The 23,046-nt window shown below is 34.6% G+C and overlaps 1 protein-coding gene across 1 annotated transcript; it reads right to left on the bottom strand.

Annotated features, from left to right (window-relative positions):
• Positions 1-92: 92 nt before the first annotated feature.
• Positions 93-17,216, bottom strand: LOC114283355 (uncharacterized). The gene is made up of 12 exons (XM_082894787.1): positions 16,946-17,216; positions 16,674-16,801; positions 16,495-16,557; positions 14,725-14,846; positions 14,405-14,520; positions 13,507-14,314; positions 7,137-7,868; positions 2,088-2,309; positions 1,912-2,007; positions 1,622-1,816; positions 1,367-1,480; positions 93-611 (listed from the first exon to the last, which is right to left on the bottom strand). The coding sequence occupies exons 1-12, from the start codon at positions 17,041-17,043 to the stop codon at positions 351-353; spliced, it is 2,955 nt and encodes a 984-aa protein (XP_082750913.1). The 5' UTR covers positions 17,044-17,216; the 3' UTR covers positions 93-350.
• Between the last annotated feature and the right edge of the window lie 5,830 nt (positions 17,217-23,046).

Consider the following 23,046-nt stretch of genomic DNA (forward strand, 5'->3'; position numbering starts at 1 on the left):
AGCTGAAGAGTAATAAAAGAAATTTCTTCAGATATCATCGTAAAGATTTGGTGTTAAAAGAAGATGAAAACTTTAAACTAAAGATAACCCCATTTCCAGGATGCAATCAAACCTCGTGAACATTGCAAACTTTTTCTATGAAATTTCGAGTTTTACAAAAATTAAGGCACTAAAAACCTAGACATTCCATAACAAAATCTAATAAAAATAACACAAAAGGAGATGATGCTACAAAAATTAAGCAAAATTACTAGTTAGTAGCAGAGCTCCTGATCGAAAACAAAGTTAAGGTGTACCGCGACTGAGAAAAATTAGAAAGGACAAAAGACACTTCAAAAGGCAGACTTCACTCACCTCCACTTCTCTTGCAGTTCCTTCCTCTCTGACAAAATCCACGTTACAAAGATTGCGACAAGGAGAACGACGATTGTGATGAGAAGTAGAGCGTAGCTGAAATCCTCTGTAAGTGAATCGTAGGTCCTCGAAGGTGCAAGGCGGGTAAAGAAGAGATCCACTCCATATGTGAAGACAAGGGTGGTTGACTCTAGCTTTGCAGGGACTGTCACTATGCCTCTGAGGCCTTCCACTTTAAGGGCGTGTGTCACGTAAGACTACAAAACAGTCCTCCAATCAGTATAATAAGCAAACAAGGAACAAATCACAAAATGTAGTACTGTGTGGCCCAAAAATAAGAACTGAAATCGTTACCACCACCTGACGTCCACATTTTGACTATTATTAACACAGTTCTAAGGACAGGTGTGATTTGACACACATGAAGGGTGGTAAAAGAAACAGATGACGACCTCAGAGGATTCGGGTTGAGGAAATAAGATGAGGAAGTACGTGACTATCTTAAACTTAATTGGAGATATGACTAAGACTGTTTGGAGCATGGATTTGGGTAAGGATTTAAAAAGGAAAAGGGAAAAAGTGTGTGAAATGCAAGTGAAATGTAATTATATTACATTCCCATTTACCTACTTTTTCTTTTTCCTTTCTAAATCCCTATCCAAATCCATACTTCAAACACAGCCTAAAGGAAATAGATTCATGTAGCTGGCTCCAAGTAAATGGGACAAAGCTTGTTGAGTTGAGTTGAGTTCCAAATCTTACAATTACTTATCAAACTCCAGCCTCGTGACCTTTAATATTAAGGAGCATAGAAAAAGCTAAGCAAAAGCAAAGACTGAGCTAAAACATTGGAACTCTATGCTCAATCATTCCCTTTGTTATACAATTCTATTTGAGAGGCACCTACCAACGAGCAAGGATGAGAACTCGACACTCAGATGGTAAGGAGACATAACAAGAGATGGCATGGCAACAATTACGGAAAGAAGAGAAAGGTATAGGGTTAATGCACCTGTGGGATGATTGGTAATGAATCTGTAAGAGGTATAATTCCTTCCTCTTTCTCAGCTTGAGTGGGATTGACTGTTCGACGAGGATCTAGAAAACGCTTATCAAGAGCCAGAACCTGTAAAATGTAAGTTGGTCTCAGTGTGTGTACCCAAAAATATCCCAAGTATACATCACAGGATGAAGTATCAAAGAACAGACAAATCACGAAACCAAAATGAAACCTTTGTGAGGACGTAGAAATTTGATTTGAGCTAACCTGATCACCGATTGTGCCGATAAGAAGCTGCTTGGAAGTAATGCCCTTCGCTGTTGATGTTACTGCAATATTTTTCACAGTATGGGTGAAATAATATGATTGCGACTTTGTTACAACCTCAGGACGAGAATATGAAGAAATAGGTGAAGTGAGATTATGCTTTCCAAGGACAAGTTTCCAGACGTCTTTGTTATCCTGCAGATGGCAATCGTCAATTTAGAAAAGTCAAACTGCAAAAGTTGCAAACACAGATACCGAAGAAATGCAGAAATTCAAGTTCAAATACATACCGCCCGAGACTGATCATAGATCTCAATGACTGACATCTCATATCTGTGTGCTTTTAGATTGAAGTGGTGGTAGACAACCCAATTCTCACTAAAAACCTTCAGAGAAAAAAAATGCATAATTTAAATATGGTCTATCCATGAAAAAGATGAAGTCGAACAAGAAAAACCATACTTACTGCATGGACAGGACCCTGAGAACCATGATGAGTCATGCGGTGCAGAATACGTCCAGTCACAGTATCAATAAGATATACAATCAGCCATGACTTCTCTGGGGTTACCAAACCAATTCCGCCAATGGCTTTGGGTGCAACAGTAGCCACAAAAAGCAGATTTTTCGATACATATTTATACATCACATCATGTTCAGCCATAACCTTTGCTTGAGTATGAACCACCTAAAGAACATAAGAAATGAAAGGATTTTTACAGTTACATAAATGAATCACCACAACCAGAATATACTAATAAGAACAAGAAACATCCGGATTAGAGATAGTAGTAGGTCACAGGAATGCAACACACTTAATCTAAATGATTGCAATTTACAAATACTACATACAAGTCATATGGAGTGACAATATTCCGTTTAACAATCTCATAATCAAGTGTAACACTTAAAGCATAATACAATCATGCCAAGATCATGCCAGTGGAAGCCCCAAAGTCTCGTAGACAAGAAATTTGTAGCACTGTGCTAGTGCAGAGACAAGGTCTAAATTAAATGATTTGTAATTAGGCACATATGGCAGTCCTATGCTTGTGTTTCGAGCAGGATCAGCATTCAAGAGAAAATATTTATCAGAATTTTCATAATCCAAGTAGTAGGGAAGAATCAAGTGAATGTACATATTGCCACATGTCAAAGTCCAACACTTCTTGGACAATCCTAGAAACATGTTCGACACTTCCTCAATATGCCATAATTACAAAATGAAATTTCATTTCTTCCAAACTTTGACAACACCAATCAAACACTACCTCAACGTGACCTATGTGGTGAATCTCTCAATAGAACAGTATTCTGCATTGTTAGTAATACAACTCACACACCCCAAATATATCATGAAACATTTTTAAAAAGACTACATCATAAGCACAGAAAAGAATATAGTAATAAAGATAAAAACTGGTGAGTACAGTGAGGAATAAGGAGGCAGTTGAGAAGGGGAAGAAATAGAGGGTAACAGAAGAAATTACGAAGGGAATGAAAAGAGAAGAATGGGAGAGAGAGGTAATTCTTTCAATTCAATTCAATCAAATCTTATCTGACTGAATTCATTACATCAAGTCTTATATATAGGCAGACAAATTAAGGGGTCAATCCAATAAGGAAACAATTGTAGAATACGAAATAAAATTCTAAACAAATTCAACATTGTAAATAAATTAGAATTCCTAAAAATTCAATTTAGGCCTCGTTTGGCAAATGTCTGTTTTAGCTTAAAAGCCAAAAAGTCACTAAAAAAACTAAAAAGCCTACAATTTTTATCTTACAAACCTATGCACAGTAGCCTAAAAACCTATGCACAGTAGCTAGTGTACTAGGCAGCCAAATTGGTTTTTTGTTTCACACCTTTTCGTGTACTAGGCAGCCATCAAAAATTGTTCACTGTGATTGTGTGGAAAAAATTTATTGGAAGTCTTGGGTGTATTTGATTTGTGTTTTGAGATAAATTTTTTTTAAAAAAAATTTAGGGAGAGAATTTAGAAATTTTTTTGATTTGTTTGGTTGTATATTTTGAAAATAGTTTTGAAGTTTCGGAGTTTGGGATGATTGATATTTTGTTATAGTTGAGTAAATATGTATGAGAGAAAAAGTGATTGAGAAAGGGAGGGAAGAGAGAAAAAGTGACGTACAATAGAGAGAGAAGTAATTTTAAAATTTTTTTGAGGAAATTTGTAACCAAACATGTTTTTAGAAATTTTCAAATCTAAGTCAATTTTCAAGAAATAAAAAATAATATTGAACACAAGTTACAAACATGACATGATGGCTGCCAGTCTGCACAGTGTCGTGCCATCATACTGTCACGGGTTATGACAAGGGTTGTCAATTTACCCATTTTTATATTATTTATTATCATAATTTTAGCTAAAAAGTCAAAAAGTTCATCCCAAATAAATTACTTTTTTTTTGGGGTCATATTTTAGCCAAAAAGTGAAAAAGTTATTAAAATAGCATGTTCCCAAACGAGGCCTTACTCTTCAACCAATCCCCTTATGATCCCCATCATTTCTCCTCGGCTGAGAAAATCTCTCATCCTGAGAGTGATGATAGCAAAATTACTTCAAAAAATGAACGGAAGTACTGACAAACCCATGTAAGAAAACTATGACCCAAATAGCATCAGTAAAATATGAACATTAGAATACTTCCTCAACCACAATAGCATGTGAACAGTAAAGTACTTCCTCACCAAGCTAAGACCGACAAACCCCATGTAAGAAAACAATGACCCGACTCTCTATAACATCAATAATCAGGTTTCCAATAAACTGACTGAAATAAAGTAACTAGAAGAACAGGTGCTGGACCAATACTTAAATTTAATATTGGTCTGAGGTGCCCCAATCAAGTGACATATTGGATGAATATTTAAATTTATAGAAAATCAACAAAAACATGAATTTAAATTCAAAGTGAAATGATTGAATGGAGAAGGAACTTGATGCAAAGGGATGATAGTAATGCCCTAATGCTTAAAGTAGTAGAGAACATCCAAACTATTAATATTAGACAAAGAAACATGATAACCAACTTAGGAAGTGAATAGTGAAATATAATTTCAAGTGAACTCTCAACATCAGAGAAAGAGCTACTACAAACTCAGCCATATAAGATGAAACAGACTTACAAGAAACTGCAGGGTTATGGATTTAACATGTGGTGCCTCAAGTGTCCCATTTAAGGATTCTTGGATCACATTAGCTTCTATAGATGAGGACTCAATCATCAACTCAGATGTTATGGCCACTTCTAAGGAAGGAAAACATATACAAACAACTGATTGTGTAATCTCTCCAACTAGATAACATTCAACAACCACTAAGGCATCCTCATAGGCCTCTGCTAAACTGCTATATGAGATCAATATTTGCCCACTAATTTCTAGTCCCAACCCAAGAAGAATTTATTTAAAAATAATCAAAGGTTGAGTACCAAAGTCCCATATGTCCTTAAGATACTCGAATTGTGTACAATAGTCAGATACACTAGCAATTTGTTGTGCAAGATTGAGCCATTAGATATAAAATTGACTCTTGTACGAAAATGACACATCCTTTGTTTTCAATATCCATTCCATTTCAGTCCACAAAGTAATGTGTGGCCTTCCTAAATCAATTACACTCCTTAGGACATCTTGCCAAATTGCTTGGCTGAACCCTTCAATTTCATTGCAGCAAAACGAATGCAAAGTGAGTTTTAACACACTATGCCATTCAAAATAATCCTTCAAATTAGCTACCTAATCCAAGAATACACTAGGACTTCATGTACCATAAAAAAAAAAATTGACAGGGTTGGTTCTATTTGAAAAAGTAACATAATATGGCTCATACATACTTATGGTTGACTCTTGAAAAATGTGAGCACATACAACAAAAGCAACCATAGACTTTTGCAAAATTTACCGACTTTCCAATGAATAAAAATATTATTCCCGATTATGGGTGAACTGGGTTGGATTCAAATCGGGTGTCATTTTCATAACAAAAATTGTACAAACCCAAGTCGGCCCAACCCAAGGCCAAAATTAAATTCCCAAGCCCGTTCATACAGCCCATTAGCTAATAAAAATAAATATATTTGTATAGAAATTAAATGCAATCGATATTGGTAGTATAAATACTTTTGTAAGTAACTTTTTAATGGCCCTGTTTAGCAAGTTGCTTTTTCAGCTTCTTTGTCTAAAATAGCCAATAAAGACAAAATAGGCTAAAATAGCCAATAAGACAAAATGTCACATCCAATCCATAATCATTTCATTTTTTCTCTCACAACTATCAAAAAAAAAAAAAAAACCCAACTATTTTGCCAAGATAAAATAGCCGACTTCCCAAACAAGGCCAATCTATAACAAAGCAATACAATATAAAATATGATATATGTAATATCTGTGTGTAAATATGTTTTATATACAAAATTTGCAAGGCAGGTTGAGCTTCAAGCGATCTTGTATGAGAGTTGACTACCCCAAGCCCGCACAAGAAGGAATCATATAATCCTAAGCCCATCCATACAGCCCCTTAGTTAATAAAATTAAATATATTTGTATAAAAATTATATGCAAATGATATTGGTAGTTTAATGGGTAGAGTGTTTGTTTATAAGCTTAAGGTTAAGAGCTCAAATCTTTTAAAAGATTCTTTTGTAAGTTAATTTTTATATCTAACAACAAAATAAAATAATATAAAATATGAATATGAATATATGTAATATGTTTGTGTACAAATATGTTATATACATGAAATTTGTGAGACAAAGGGTATAATCGTCATTGTATCACTAATGTTAACGGAGTTACAGTTACAATTTAACCCAAAGCCACATGGGGGTCATGTGGCTATTTTTAGAAGACGGGGGGGGGGGGGGGGGGGGGGGGGGGGTGGGTTAAAGGGCTCTTGGCCTATACCACAAGGGGTAAAATGGATTTCACCCTTATGGATAAGATATATGAATTATACTAAGGTCTTGTTGTGTCTTTACCTTGTTTGTGTTGTGCTTGTATCGTGTAATGTATGTGTCTATGCTATATATTACATAACTAAACAACAAGGGTTGTCAATATAACAAGGGATGGATAGTAGAAAATATTATATCAATTAAGATCAACGAGGTAGATTATACCATGTTATGTTAGAGCAGCATTAGGTGTTGAAGCTGAAAGGCAATGGTTAAAAAAAAGTCAAACTCTACCTCACCCTGGAAAGGTATCCAACCGTTCTCAAATACCCAAAAAAAAACCCATATTGTCTTGTTGGCTATTTTAGCCTCTTTTTTTTTTTGGTCTTTATTGGAGATTTTAGCCAAGAACGCTATTCCCAAACACAGCCTTAAACTCAGCTGGAAGTGTAACTACAAAGTGAGAAGTCCATACCATTTCAAAAATTGATTGCAGTAGGCATACAAGGGAAAAATAAATAAATAAAACTATCAACAACCACAAAATAAAAGTTCAGATTGAAAACTTAGGATATCTGAGAAAGCAAAAGGAAGATACCTCATTTGATTTTCTTGTCACAGTTGCAACAATCTTTTCTGACTCAGATGGCAATACAATGGACCATAAATCTCTTGTGCTAAAACAGTATTCATCTGCTACCTCAAGAATACAATTGTCCTTCAAGACATGACCCCTTATAATGCCATTATCAGCTTCAACTGAGTACCAGTATATGTTCGCAAACTCACGCTGGAAGATACCAAGTGCCTCATGAGTTCTGGGGTATAAATGGGCATGCTGGTCGGCATCTATTAGTAGATGAAGGCGCTGTTCTGTTGAATCAGTAAAAGGCAGTGGAATAACTTGCACGACGGAATGAACAGCACCTAAACGATTAAGCTCCTTCCCTGTGTATGCATCAACAATTGAAAGGACACCAGGGGCATCCAAACTACATCCACATCTGCCAACTACAAGAACAGATGGATTCTCATCCAACGCATGATGATGTGGGATCTGCCACTGATATATGTTAAGCCCGTTGGGATAGTCACATCCTTCAGATTTACGAAGAGAATGCAATAAGCGAGACCAGACAACTCGTCCATCTCCTGTGTGTAAAGCAAAAAGTTTACCCGCTCTAGTAAGTACTATGAGCAGCTTTCGAAAACCATTGTGGTCTCGGGTCATCTTGCTCTTTTCAGAGCTTTTCAACCTAATTTTTTGTATCTCTGCTATTTCATCAGGGCTTGCGAGCATTAGAGTTCCTTTAAGCTTCAGCACGTGTCCCTACCAACACCAGAACATATCAAAAACCCATGGGAATAAATCAGTCAATGAGTTGCATCCACATGTGGAAGTAAGGAATATAGTACAAAAGATAACATCTAATTGAAAGAAAGATGGAAAAAGAGAAAAAGAAAGAAATACACAGAGAGAGAAAGGAGAAGAACAAGAAACCATTCTTCATCACAGTGGTTCTTCTGTCCTGCCATTGAAGGTACCTGATTCTTCACAAATATAAGAGTAAAATGTCCTAAAACTACTACAGGTAACCTTTCCAAAAATATGCATCCAGGCAATAACAAAAGACTAGGAGATTAAAGCACAGTAAAAAATTACTAATTCTTTTTTACTTTTGATCAGGTGGGCAAGGTTCTCAATTCCAGGACCACTCTTAGCATTCAGAATTTCAGCAAACCTTGTAAATGCCAAGATATGAAATCAAATATCACTTAACTAGAATTGGTAAAGAAGTATACTGCATCAACCTCTAACTCTAAATAAGGGAAACACCCATGTTAGACACAAATTTGGACACATGTAGGATACTGAAACTCCTGGTATTCTGGTATATACAATGTTTATTTTATTTTATATTATTTGGTGTGCAAACATTGATTAGTGTAGTTTACAACATAGACCATATACCATGCACAAAACTTCAAGAAGCTGTAGAATAATAGCACAATCATGAACCTTTTATGACTCTCTATATTTAACACAATTCATACATGCATTACCATTTAATCTAAATTACCCTATTACATAAGAATCATGACTCCAAATACATGGGATTCCAGAACCTCACCAGTGCAACAAATAAAAAGACTTGTCCTAATAATAATTTGTTCTCAGTCAACTCATCTTCAGTTCATGCTACTCCTACCATTTCATGAATATTTCCATTTCTATTATGTATTTCCTAGTCTCACAGAATATCCATCTAAGCATCCTCATCTCGATTCTCAACTACACTCATTTTGTGAAGGTTGTTTCTTAATTGACCAACATTATGCCTCATAAAGCATCATTGGAATTATAGGCTATAGTTCTATAAAATGTTACAATGTTGTTGGTATTAGTAGATCACATAATATGCCAGAAGCACTTGTGCACTAGAGTCAACCTACTTTGATTCAGTGGATATGTATCTCCAACCTATCCATCCTTGCTAGTAATCAAACTTGAGTAATGAAAATGTTCACTCTTTGTTATCTCCTGATTTTCAATCATCACTTTGCCATTATTTCTACTTCTATTGCTACTAAAGTTAGTTCTACTAACTTCAAATATTTTTTACTCAAGTGCTTCTATGCAAATTTCTATATTAGTGTCAATTCATCCCTTAGTTTTTCGTCCACTTAAATGATTCATTTGCAAACAACAAGTACCATAGGATATCATCGTAAATGTATTTAATTAATGCATCCATGAATAAGAAGGCAAATAGGTAAAAACTCAAAGTTAACTCTTGATACAGTTCACTAGTCTCACCTATAGGTAATCTAATTTTAGTCACAACTTCGTCATACATGCTCTTTATCACATCAATAAATCCTTCGGTCACACACTTTTTCTCTATCACCCATATTATATCTCTAAGCATCCTATCGAAAGTTTTTATAAATCTATAGAAACTTGTGTAACATATACTCTTTCATTTCGCCCAATGTACCTATGTCCACCAAGCATGACAGGGGTACAGATGTGAGATATGTGTTTGACACATATACCCAATTTAGACATTTGGATCCTCTAATGAATGGGAGACATAAATTTCAAATGAATGGGAGGCATAAATTTCATAGTTTTCTTAAATTTCATTTAATTAAAGTACATTTCTAAATAATTTACAACATCTTATCTAAAAATATTATACCATATAAACAATATATGTGTTTATGACGTGTCCTAGTATCCATATTCAACTTTTGAATGCATATCTTAATACCCTAAGATTTAGGTTTAGAAAGATGTGACACTTGGACACGCATTCGCACCCAATACTCATATCCGCGTCTATATAACATAGATAAAAACCACATGCATCTCTTCTCTTCTTTATGTACTTCTCTAGTAATTTTAGTAGATATATCACTATTATATTTGATCTACCGAGCATAAATCCAAGCTAATTTTTTCACTTTTGTAAGTTGTAACTCTTACAAAATCTAAGGATGCATTTTTGTAACTCTTACAAAACAAGTGATGTTGAATCCAAGGAAGCACAGATCAGATACGATACGGATACGGATACAGCGATATGACAAAATCTAAAATAGTAGGATACGGGTACGGTAGAAATACGTTTGTAAAAAACATATTTTTGTAATTTTTAATAATATAGTATGCATAAAATAAAATAAAAAACATGAGTTCATTCATTTAGTTAATATCAAACGTTGATTTTGAAAATACCAATTCCTAAAGCAAACTAATAAAAAAAATTATATTAATTTAGAATATTAATCTCAATTTTTGCTTGTTCCTTTTTATGAGAGAGTGGCATAGAGGTATTTTTGTGAAGAAAGAAAGAAAGAAAGAAAGAAAGAAAAAAGAAAAAAAAAAAAAAAGGAGAGACAGGATCAACCTTTGGAGATCAATGGTGCTTTTTCATTTTATTTATTTATTTGTATCTTTATAGAGGCTAAGGTTCCTTCAATTTTCCTTCTTGTAATCATTCCATAAGTGCTTGGTATTTTTTACTTGCATTAAACTTTATAATTTTCCAATTTGACCCCTACTAAAATCTATAAGAAAATTATGTTTTTGGCCCTTGTCGTATCCCGAACGTATCCTTCCCGTATTTTGAACGTATCCATCCCATATCCGAGACGTATATTTCCCGTGTTCGAGACATATCCAAAATTGAAAAAATAATAAATAATTTTCGAATACTCGTCAGTTGCATCCGCTACGTATTCGGCCGTATCGAACGCATATCCATATCCGAAAAGTATCCGATACGCGTACGTGACCTTTTTTAGAGTATCCATGAAGATAGGTTGAATCCCTCTCTCCCACAATTTCATTGTATGACTCACCAACTTAATGCCTATATAGTTGGGCAATTTTGGATATCTTTTTATTTATTTTTATATAGGTACTAAAATACTTTTTCTCAACTTGTCAAACATTTTCCTAATCATTAAATCTTATTAAATAATCTTGTTAACCAAAACACCCCCTCTTTAGCTAAATATTTCCATGCCTCAATAGATCTACAATCTGGTCTTAATACTTTAGCTAACCCTCTCATCCTAAGCTTTCTAATCATTTTCCACTTAACAATTTCTCAAAATAACTTTTTCACCTTTCCTTAATCTCCTCATTCTTCATTAACATCATCGAATCCTCACTTCTAATACACTGAGCCCAATTTTAAAAATTTACCTATTTTTCTCTCAATTTAGAAAGTTTGTAAATGTTTTTTACTCCATCCTTCCATCTAATCTAGAATAAAGACCGTCATAAGCTTCTTTTTTCTTTTCTTTTTTTGATAAATAAAGCAATTTATTAGAAAAGCATCAAGATGATGCAACAAATACAAAATGGAATCCCAAAAGGGAGATTTGAAACCGAGCACTACCCAATTATATCATCTAGAAAAGCAAACAAATCAGGATCAACTGTTTTCTCCAACCTACTATACAAAACTACAATAAGTCGATTCTGTAACCAAAGAACACCATAATAAACCTCATGAAAAGTGCGTCTACTGCGCTCCAACCATACAAGCCACATCAAGCAAAACAGCACCAACACCCACACCCGCCTCCGTCAACATCCAATCCGAGCACCCCGCCAAGCCCAAAACATATCCAACACCCCTCGAGGTTGAACCCAAACAACCCCAAAGAGTGACAAAATAAAACCCCACAATCGCGAAGCCACCGGGCAATGCAAAAACAAATGATTCACAAACTCCGCAGCTGCACAACATATATAACACCAATTCACTAACACATGCCCATGCCGGATCAAATTATCCAAGGTAAGATTCTGCTCCAAAGCAGCTGTCCACATAAAGAAAGCCACCTTAGACAGGACGCCGGGCACCCAAACACTCTCCCAAGGAAACATCCCGCCACACTCCCCGACCAAACCCCTATAGAATGAATAGACTGTGAACTGACCCTTAGCCCCCAAACCACACCATAAGCTTTTAACTTAGCATCCCTAATTGTCCTTTTACTCTCTCTTTATTAGCCAACTTATATCTCTTAAAATTGTGCTTATTTTTATTCTTTAGCCACTTTTTAAAGCGTTTCTTTTTATTTTTCCTACAACTTGTACCTCATTATTCCACCACCACTGCGACTACAATATCCCTATCTTCATTATCATTGACTTTAGCCCAAGAAAGTATATGCATAAGTAGTAAACTATATTTTTCAATGACAAATCACTCCAAAACACAAACACAAACACAAAAGAGCAAAGATAAAACGTTTTACACCTGAAGTTGGGGGTGTTTGTTCCAGATTATTTAACCCAACTTATAGCTTTTAACTTAAAAAAAGCAAAAGCTAACTGTTTGTTAGAGATTAATGCCACCAACTTAAACTTCTATCAGCTTATGCAGAGGGCAAATAAGTTGAATTTCAGAATCTGCTCCCAGGGTGCTTCAGATTCTCAGCTAAAGCGGAAGAGGGTCAAAATTACTTAAATGCCCTTCACCAATTTGAAGTATTACCAAATTGCCATTATATAAACCACATCGCCTCTCTGGTCGTGCTATGATACCCTAGCGATCTGAAACCCTAGCATCGCGAAACGAAACCCTAACCATCCCGATGCAAAACCCTAGCGTGACGATCGACGATGTGACGATCAACCTTCCGTGTTCTCTCCGGTGTCGCAATCGCGATCAACCCTAGCGCTCTCTCTCTCTCTCTCTCTTCGCGATCAACCCTAGCTCTCTCTGTGTTCTCTCCGATTTTGCAGAGGGATGAGGAGGAGGAGGAGGAGGAGAAGAAGGGGGTGGCCGGCGGGGGCTAGGGTTTAGTATTATTGTAATGAATTAATAAATTAAAAAACTAAACAATTTTTATATCATTACTTGGTTTTAATTGTAATGAATTAATAATAAATTAAAAAAATAACAATATTAATTGGTATTAATTGTAATGAATTAATAAATTAAAAAAATTAACAATTTTTATATTATTAATTTGTATTGTAATGAAAAAAAAAATTAAAATTTTTAATTAATTGATATTGTGCATGTTATTGTAATGAAAAAATAAATCACAATTTTTATATTAATTGGTATGTTATAAAAAAAAAAAAAATAAAGAAAATGAAATAAATTAACAATTTCTATATCTAATAAGGGCAAAAAAGACATTACATAGCAAAAAGCTATTTTACAACTTATTAAACAAACATTACTCAGCAATTTAAATCTATAATCTAACAGTTATACCAAACAGATTAACAGCTTCTGATTAAATCTATAATCTATTAAGTTATAAGCTATAATCTGTTTTAAAAGCCGCCCCAAACGCCCCTGTTATGCATCAATTAAAACTCAAATCATAGGATGTTAAAGTACCATCATAAATTGTCTAATGGTAATGCCTTCAAGAGTCTGAAATTCAATGTTAACTAGCTTTCAAAGAAGTTTCTACAAGTTCATTACCTTAAGCCATTCAAAAAGATTCTGCTCCACTTTTGCCACAGATACACCATGCTTTTCTACAGGTAGTTCTGATGTTGTTACATCTATTACTGAAGCAAGCCCATCCTCCCTACTCCATACAATTTCACCTTGTTGTACTAGCAATAATGAATGATCTTCCATGACAATCAAGGCCCTAAACCCATAAGACCTGTCTGTTCGGATATAGTTGTTTATGAAGACCTTATGCACAAGCCCTCTCTGTTGATCCATCTCAATGCCCTCCTTAAGTAAATCATTACTCCAGTCCTGACCTTGCTTCACTGTGAGTTGAATCTTATTATCCCCATGCTGAATTAATGCAAAAGCTTGTTGATCCTCTAAAAATGAGAGAGCATCACTAACAGTTGCTCCATGATCTATTTTGTCCACTACCTCCAACGTGCCTTCATCTGTGACTTTAATAAATACTATAAATGCATTGGTTTTTATGGAAAATATCCCTGTAAGCTTCGAAGGTAATACTACAGCTGTTCCAGAAAAGTCCTGCACAAGATCTGAAATAAAGGTCTGTTGAAAGCTAATTCCACTATCCCTGACATTTATTAATACCAAAACTGATTGAGTAGCATCAGATGCTACAAATGTGTCACTTGAAACTGACAATATTTCCCCAGAGAAACCACTAGGAAGTGTTGCACTTTCATGCTTCAGCAACTCGCCATTCTTAGCATTGATTTGACATGCATCAAATTGGGACAGCCCACTAAAACCTACAGCATATATTATGTCACTTCCGAGTGGATGAATCAACTGCTGAACATCAATGCTGCAAACAATAAACATTCAATACATCAATGACAAGCATCGTTAAGACTAAATAACAAAATAGACGCAGTAACTTGTGAATTTGTCAAACCCTTCAGCAGTCAAGTCCTTCTTCCAGAGAACCTCGCCATCTATGCTTGAAATGGCATGAAGACACCCATTCCCATAAACAAGGATCACATTGTCCTTGTCAACTTTCAAATTTGTCTGCGCATAACTCCATAATTAACGCTATTTCCAACAAATTTAGAAAAATGCATTACATTGAAGAAACAAGCTTGGAACAAATCTCTTATGCAGACCACGAACAAGATAAAGTGTTGAGAGAGAGAGAGAGAGAGAGAGAGAAATGTATAAAGTTAATAACATGGATCAAAAGTTTTCATTTAACATAAAATGCTTTTCACTAACCGGAATAAATAACAATGACTTTGATGGCTTTGAGCCTGAAAGGAAAGATTCCCACACCATCTGCCCATCAGGAAGGTTCCAAGCTCTTAGAATACTTCCCCCTGATGATAAGGTTATGACATCTGGGAAAAAATGAATGATTCACTTGCATTTAATTAAAATTAAAGATGAACATACATACACACCAACAAAATCTTATTTACTAGCAGCAACTGAGTAACCTTTTTTGGAAAATGTCAGGCCAAAGCATTATTCAGGAAAACATTACTAACAAGCAATTGTTTCTTGATACTTAATACTGAATGATTAGCACACACATTACTGCTGTGGAACTTTCATAGATCAGCAATCAAACACTTCCAGGGTCAGTAAGGGAACAACAAATTTCAAAAAATTTCATCAAGATTCTTACAGATGCAATAAGTGAACGATCATACCACCAGAGATAACAGTGTCCACAGTCAATAACTGCTTCTCATTATATATATTAACCGGTATCAGAGATGTACACAATTGCCACTGTAAGGTCAACAAAACCATCTTTTCTTTTTATACCACGCCCTCATATTAACCAGTGTTAGAGATGTATACAATAGCCACTGTAAGGTCAACAAAACCATCTTTTCTTTTTATACCACGCCCTCATATTAACCAGTGTTAGAGATGTATACAATAGCCACTGTAAGGTCAACAAAATCAAGAGAACTAATAGAAAATCATCTCAGGTTGGATTTTCGGAATGTCTGGCAGTTTATTTCCAAAATCTAATAATAGGTGTCTTTCTAATGGGTGTATTTTTTTAACTACTTCCTTCCAAAATACTAGACATACAATTAAAAGTTAATCTACATACACAAAATTAAGCCAGAGAAAAGTACTAAAAATATAAAGATCAACACAATGGGTCAGGTGGACCCTATTGTGTTGACACGTCCATTCTTGATATTTTTATGCGTTTAATTCTGTGTATATAGACTTGTGTTACGTGGTCTCTTCTATTTTCTCCAAAGTACCGAGTTCACCGGATATGACAAGGGTAAGGGTGTGGGATATGTGTCCAACACCCGTACCCAATTTAGTCACTTGCAACTTTTAATTTGTTACAATATATGAAAAAGAAGAAACTCACCTTTGTTAGTGAAGCAATACTTTTAGTCTCTCACGTGAATTAGAGATAGAAATTTCATATTTTTCTTGAATCCTATTCAATTTCTGGTATATTTCCACATAATTTATAATATTTCATCTTAGAATATTATACAATATGCAATATGTGTTTATGTGACATATCCCCGTACCCATATCCAAGATCCTAAGATTTAAGTTTATGAATATTTGACACTTGGATACACCCCCGCACCCTTGTCCGTGCAACATAGATATAGACTAACTCTTTGTCAAAATGTCCACTTAGATTTTCACAAATTTTATTGTTTCAGCATATATTTAAGTACTGATAAAAATACAACTAATTTCACAACTTTTGAAGAAAAATAAAAAAAAGTTAGATATAGACTAACTCTTTGTCAAAATGTCCACTTAGATTTTCATAAATTTTATTGTTTCAGCATCCATTTAAGTACTGATAAAAATACACGTAATTTCACAACTTTTGATGGGGAAAAAAAAAAAGTTATCATCTAGAAGGATGTCAAAAGATGGAATATTGTTAAATAGTTATACAGCCCTGTATCTAACTATGTAAAATTCAAATTGCAAATAAAATAATTCAATTATAACCAAAAAAAATATATTGTAAAAAATATTTACATTTTCCAAGTGCGATATCGATTTCATCGATGGCATCGTCGGCCCCAAGAACATGTCTCCAAACTGCAAGAAACCAAACACAAAATCAAAACTAATTTCTGAATCAAAATATAAGTTTTGACCACTCAACCTATGCAACCCAATTAAACTTTCGAATTCTAACAAAAACATGTACATACAAATCTCGCCGCGGCGGAGATCGAGCGAGGCGATGACATTCTCTTCGGTAGAGACCACTACGCGCTTTCGTCCCGCCTTCTGAGTGTGGAACACTGCGTGCTTTACTTTACCTATGTACTGTTGATGCCTGCATTGAAATCAATTTAATACAAAAGCTATAGGCTTTTGATTGAATGGAATAGAATAGTGATCGATTGAACTATCATCAATCGAATTTAGTAAAGTATAAAGATGTGTGCGTGTGTGTGAGGAGATAGAGATGAAGAGTAACCAGTCCATGAGTCCGACTTGATCTTCGTAGAGGGAAAAGGCAAGGTGAGAAGACGATAAAAAGAGAAGAAGAAGAGGAAGAAAAACCCTAATCGCCATGGTTACGGCGATTGGTTTACTCGAGCTCGAACTCTCTTTCTCTCTTTGTGAAAAAGACGGATCTGAGGAAGCGAGGTCTGTAGGAAGAGACCAACCAGGGGGAGGCTTCACAACGTCTCTAAAACAAAACTAAAGCCGGCTGCTTGGAAGAAAAAAATCAAAAACAAAAGATTTCGGTTTTAGTTTTTAATTTATATTTATAAAATTTAAAAAATTTATCACAAAAATTTATGGGAAAATCGGTCTAGGGTCCCTCTCTCACTTTTCGTAATGGAAGACATCCACAAAATTATTTTTTGATGTCTAAGGTCCCTTTGTAGAAATAAGGTGGCACATATGCACTCCTCGATCGGAAACCCATATAAGGGTTGTTGGGACGCCGTGGACGGAACTGCTTCATCCCAGGGACATTAGTACGCTTGGCTGATACCTTCAATTGGCGGCCATGAAGTTGAGATTCATTCAGAAGCAGAGCCTCCTGAACAGCTTCTGTTTCAAGGAATTCCACATAGGCATACCCCTTTGGTTGGCCATACTTGTTGGTCCGAATAGTGACTCTGTTAACTGTTCCACAAGACTAAATTACATCATACCTGTAATGCGCCTGTTCGGGTCAAAGACGAGCATTTTCTCCAGCAAATACCAAAAACATAATTTCTCTGGGTTGTTGTTGTTGTTGTTGTTTTTTTTTTTTTTTTTTTTGGTGATGCAGAAAAATTTTCTGGTTAGATGTGAATGAGAAGAAAAGTAGAGAAACTCATCCAGAGAAATTTGGTCCAGAGAAATTCGCCTGGTCACTGTTCATAGAATTTCTCTAACCAATTTTCTCTGGACTGAAATTTCTCTGGACCAAATTTCTCTGGGCCAGAATTTCTCTGGACTGAAATTTCTCTGGACCAAATTTCTCTGGGCCAGAATTTCTCTGGACCAATTTTCTTTGGACTGAAATTTCTCTGGACTGAAATTTCTCTGGACCAAATTTCTCTGGGCCAGAATTTCTCTGGACCAATTTTCTCTGGACTGAAATTTCTCTGGACTGAAATTTCTCTGGATCAAGGTTGAGGGACCTTAGACATTATGAAAATATTGTTGATGGACCTTAGACATTATGAAAATATTGGGTGTCCTTTATGCTATAAAATCATAATACCAGGGACCTGAAAAAAAATACCCCAAAATTTATTTGATAATTTCTTTATTTATAAATAATTATCTTAATTTATAAATTTGAGAAAAAAATGTACATTCAAAAAATGAATTTACATTAATTTTTAAAATTTGGCTAATAATTTTTTTCTCAAGTAATTCTTTTTTAATTAATTTTTTTCATTTAATTTTTTCCAATTGATTTTTTATTTTTAATTAATTTTTTTTTCCAATCATAATATGTTTGATTTCATTGTCATAAATAATAAAATATAAATATAAATTTTTTAAGCTTGAATAAATATATTTTTTAGTTTATATTTTTAAAAATTTTCAAGTATTTTGTTCAAACTAGACGCGTTTTTAGTTTATATTTTTCTAAAAATAAATAAAAACCAATTTATAAAATTTTTGTAAACATAAACTGAAAACATAAACGTTACCAAACACTACCTTATAATGTGTGTATATATATATATATATATAAAATGTATATATGGGGTGGTTTGGGATGTTTTAAATAAGTGTACTTTTTGAATTTTATAAAAAAATATGTAGAAAAATAGAGAAAGTGGGTAGAAAAGTAGAGAAGAGATGTTGATAGGTGTTAATTGATGTGACATAAATAAATGTATATATAAAAAAAAATTTATATTTTTTTAGTGCATGCCAAACAACTACTATATATAAAACTTCTGCCAAAAATATGGGAGACAACTTAATTTCTTTAGATTTTTTAATTCTTACTTTTTTTTTATTATAATTATATTATAAAGTAAAATTACAATAAAGAATAATCTTTAATAGAACACCCACTTACTAAATAAAGACAACTCTACAATATGGTACACTCACCTCTTCCACCTAAATGTATTTCTCACCCACCTAAAGCTAATGTATTCATCTTCATTAACGCTCTTCTTCTTCTTTTTTCTTTCTTTTTTTTTTTTTTTTTTTGGTAATAAAGGGTATTATAAAAAGCTAAGAGGAGTCAAATACAATTATGAGATAAGAAGTTGCCAAAGCATCCTCACAAACATTTTCGAGAATAAAACTAGGCATAGTAGAGTAGATATGAAAGCCTTCATTTGTTTCCTTCTTTGGCCAGCAAGTCCGCACAAGTGTTTGCTTTACGGAGGATATGATTTACTTCCTGCACTCCGAGTTGGTCGAGGAGCCACCTACAATCAAAAATTAGATTACTAAAAGGATGATGGTTTGAAGACCGATTGTTCAACAGGTGTTACACAGTGGTTGCATCTGTCTCTTCATCAATATTTTGCAAATTAAGGTCTCTCACCAATTATAAACTGTCTCGAAGTCCCTACAATTCTACTGCTACACTAGTTGTGTATCCAATGTTGCGGCTGAATCCACTTATCGAAGTACCAATTGAATCTCTGATGATACCCCCTACTGAAGCAGTCCCAGGATTATCGCGAGCTGCTCCATCAATGTTGAGTTTGAATCTGGGATGGTCGGGGGGTTTCCAGTTCACAAAGGATAAAATCCTGGTCTTGGGAGGTTGGGGAAAATTTGAGATGAATTGCCATTGGACGACATTAGCAATGATGGCGGTGTGGTTGAGAAAGGGCGTAGGTTGTTTTCAAAACAGAAAGCGTTGCGGTATTTCCAAATGGTCCAACAAGTGAGTGGGAAAATGACAGCCCAAAGACACGATTAATGGCGAAGGTTGGATTCACAATTAACACGGAGCCATTGGGGAGTGTCCGAAAAGAATGAGGGGGTTCGAGGATGCCCATAAGGGTCCACAAGGCCCAAGAAGAGGGATAGTCGCGCAGTGCATAGGTGACGGTTTCAGGATGGGTTTAACAGCGGGGACAGAGGTTGTCTTAAGTTATCTTATGAGTGAGAAAGAAAGATTTGGTAGCTAGTCTGGCATGTAAAGCAAGCTAAAGGAAGTGGTGGACCTGAGGGGTAGTAGGAGTGTGCCAAATCTATTTCCAACTTTGGACAGGTGGGGAATAAATTGGTTTGAGGGCAAGAAGGTATGCCGATTGGTTGGTGAAAATACCATCATTTGAGGATGTCAAAGTGAAATTGTCTTCAGCTTGAGCACGCCAGAGAAGGGTTGTGCTCTTAATTTTGGACTGAATATGGCTGGGGAGGGTGGTGGAAAGGCAATTAAAATTCTAGTGGTGATCAATCCAACAATCATTTACTTTGAGACCTAACTCTCTATGGGTAAGAGGGTCCTATATGTGACTGTATTAACTCGACTCTCTCAAATGCTCAATATGCTTTAATTCCCTCATTATATGTGTGCTTATATGTGTGGTTATATGGTTGAGGGGAAATTCCATGTTTTAAGATGCGAATTACATGTTTATAAAATTATATCTGTCGGTTATAAGAAAATCTATTGAAATTGCGACCTTCGGACTGCAAATTAAAAGCTTTAGAGGCGCGATAAACTGAAATTGACTTTATAGTTATAGTTAGCATGATTTTTAAGACATTATATGAAGTTTTGTAAAAATTCGATTCGTAACGAATTAATTAGCTTTATTTGGCTGAAACTCCTAGAGTTAAACGCTTTGAAACTGAAATTAACGGCATTAATGAGTTCAGAAATTGGAATTGAGTATATGATTATGTTAATGGAAATTTTTAGAGCTATTCGGTCAGTTTAATTGAAAATTGATTTTGTCTGGTTCGTTAAGTTATGTTTGGTTGGCCAAATAGACACATGACTTGAAATATATATATATATATATATATATATATATATATATGAGCCCTATATGTTACTTAGGCTTGGTTTGGCATATTCAAAATAAGATAAAAAGTCAAAAAGTTACTAGTAAAATTAAAAAGTTATCACTATTCACAAAAAAAAATTATAATTTTTTTTTTTTTTTTGTACAAATTGTGAGACAAATCACTCGCCTAACTTTGGTGAGGACAAATTACACAGGTGGAAGCAAGCTTAAGGACAATGTTGTTCGGCCCGTGGGGGCCATCACGGGTCCCGTTTTGATAATCTAAATTGTTCAATGTGTAGAACTCGTCGAGTACTATATGCTTATAAAAAATCACGTTGGTCGGATATCTTTAACTATATAATCAAATCAGTTTTGTATAAAAAATAGATGGTGTTATAGTTAACAATTGAAATAAAACTAATCCGATCAGATAGCTATCGATATCCGATCAACGTGATTTTGTATAAATTTATAGTACTCGACGAGTTATATATATTAAACGGTTCCGATTAGAAAAACGACACCCGTGGTGGGCCCCACGGGCTGAACAACACTGTTCAATTTAATGCCTGAAAAGAAGAGAATCATCTTCTATCCTACACTCTGCACACGCTGTCCCTTACGCCTTCCAACCGTACGGCTTATTTTATCACAATCTTCTCCTATACTCAAATTTATACAATTTTTTAATACATATTTTTTTGTAAAAAATTAAAAAGTTATCCCAAACAACTATATTTTTATCCTCAACTTTTTAGTTCAAAAATTCAAAAAGTGCACTTATTTTAAACATTCCAAACAACCCCTTAGACTCAACAACACACCAAAAATATCTCCTAGAGAAGGAGAGAAAAGAAAGAGAGCAAAGGAGAACTCAACTTGAAGCTTGAAGATTTAAGAAATTGAAAGGGGATTCAAGGAATACAAATCAAGGTAAGTGTAAATAAACTAAAATACCTTAAATCTTTCTTCAATTATCTAAAATGAAGCTTTGTCACTCTTACAAGTTAGGGTTTATGGTTAATGAACGTGATTGAGCAAATCTCATGAAAATGAACATGTAATCCTTATATTTGTTTCATTGATGAGTTGATTCCTTTATTTGGAGTTAGATTTGAGTTAGATTGTGAGAAATTGTTAGATGATCTTGAGCCTTTGTATGTTATGAACCCATGTAAGCATGTAAGTATATATATATATATATATATATATATATATATATATATATATATATATTATGAAAAAATGAGGAAAATGAAGGATAATGAACATTAAGAATTTGTATGTCAAATTAAAAGATGTTTGATCTCATTGACTTTGTGTTTCATGTTTAATATGTTCCTATAGCATGTTTTGAAGTAAATTTGCTTGAAGAAATGAGTTTAGGAAGTTTGCCTTTGATGGATTTTTGGACTGCTCAAACAGAGCCCAGGACCGCACATGTGGGAGGCACAGCCGCACGTACGGAAAACAGGGGTAGCAAGGGTGGTATTCTGAAATAAAAGCACGTGTGAAGCTGCACATGCGGTGGGGGACTTCCGCACGTGCGGCCAATGGAAAAAATTCTGTCATTTTCTGTTATTCTTTTTGACCCTCTAAATATGTTAATGTGTGTATTTAATTCCTCTGAAATGCTTAAAAATGAATGGAAAGCGAACGAATTGGAAAAAGGACTAAATTTATAAAAGAATACTTTGCTTATTAGTTGTGTGTTTGATATGTAAGGGCACTCGCCGGAGGGGACTACTACACGACCAAAGCACAGTGAGTAATAATAGTGTAACGATGTGTCTGATTTATGTATATTTAATTACACATTATATGTTTATTGTAATGGTGTACATTATGTGAATTATGTTTTGATAGAAATGAAGAAGCAATGGAATATGAAAAGAACTCGAGGTTGTTCTACTTTTGTCACGACCCAAACCTGCCTCTATAGGTTTAGCGTCGTAACTAGCCAGTAATCCGTGATTACTGAATGCCTGTTTAACAATAATGACAATAATACAATATAAAGGGACTGACGGAAGCCAATCAATAATAACATACATCGTCCAATGAGCTGTGAGGACTTGAATGGAAATAAACTTTCATATACATAGTTGTAACCATAAACACTTATGTCCAT

This window comes from Camellia sinensis, chromosome 11 (assembly GCF_055761805.1).
Source record: "Camellia sinensis isolate YWXY chromosome 11, ASM5576180v1, whole genome shotgun sequence".
Taxonomy (NCBI): domain Eukaryota; kingdom Viridiplantae; phylum Streptophyta; class Magnoliopsida; order Ericales; family Theaceae; genus Camellia; species Camellia sinensis.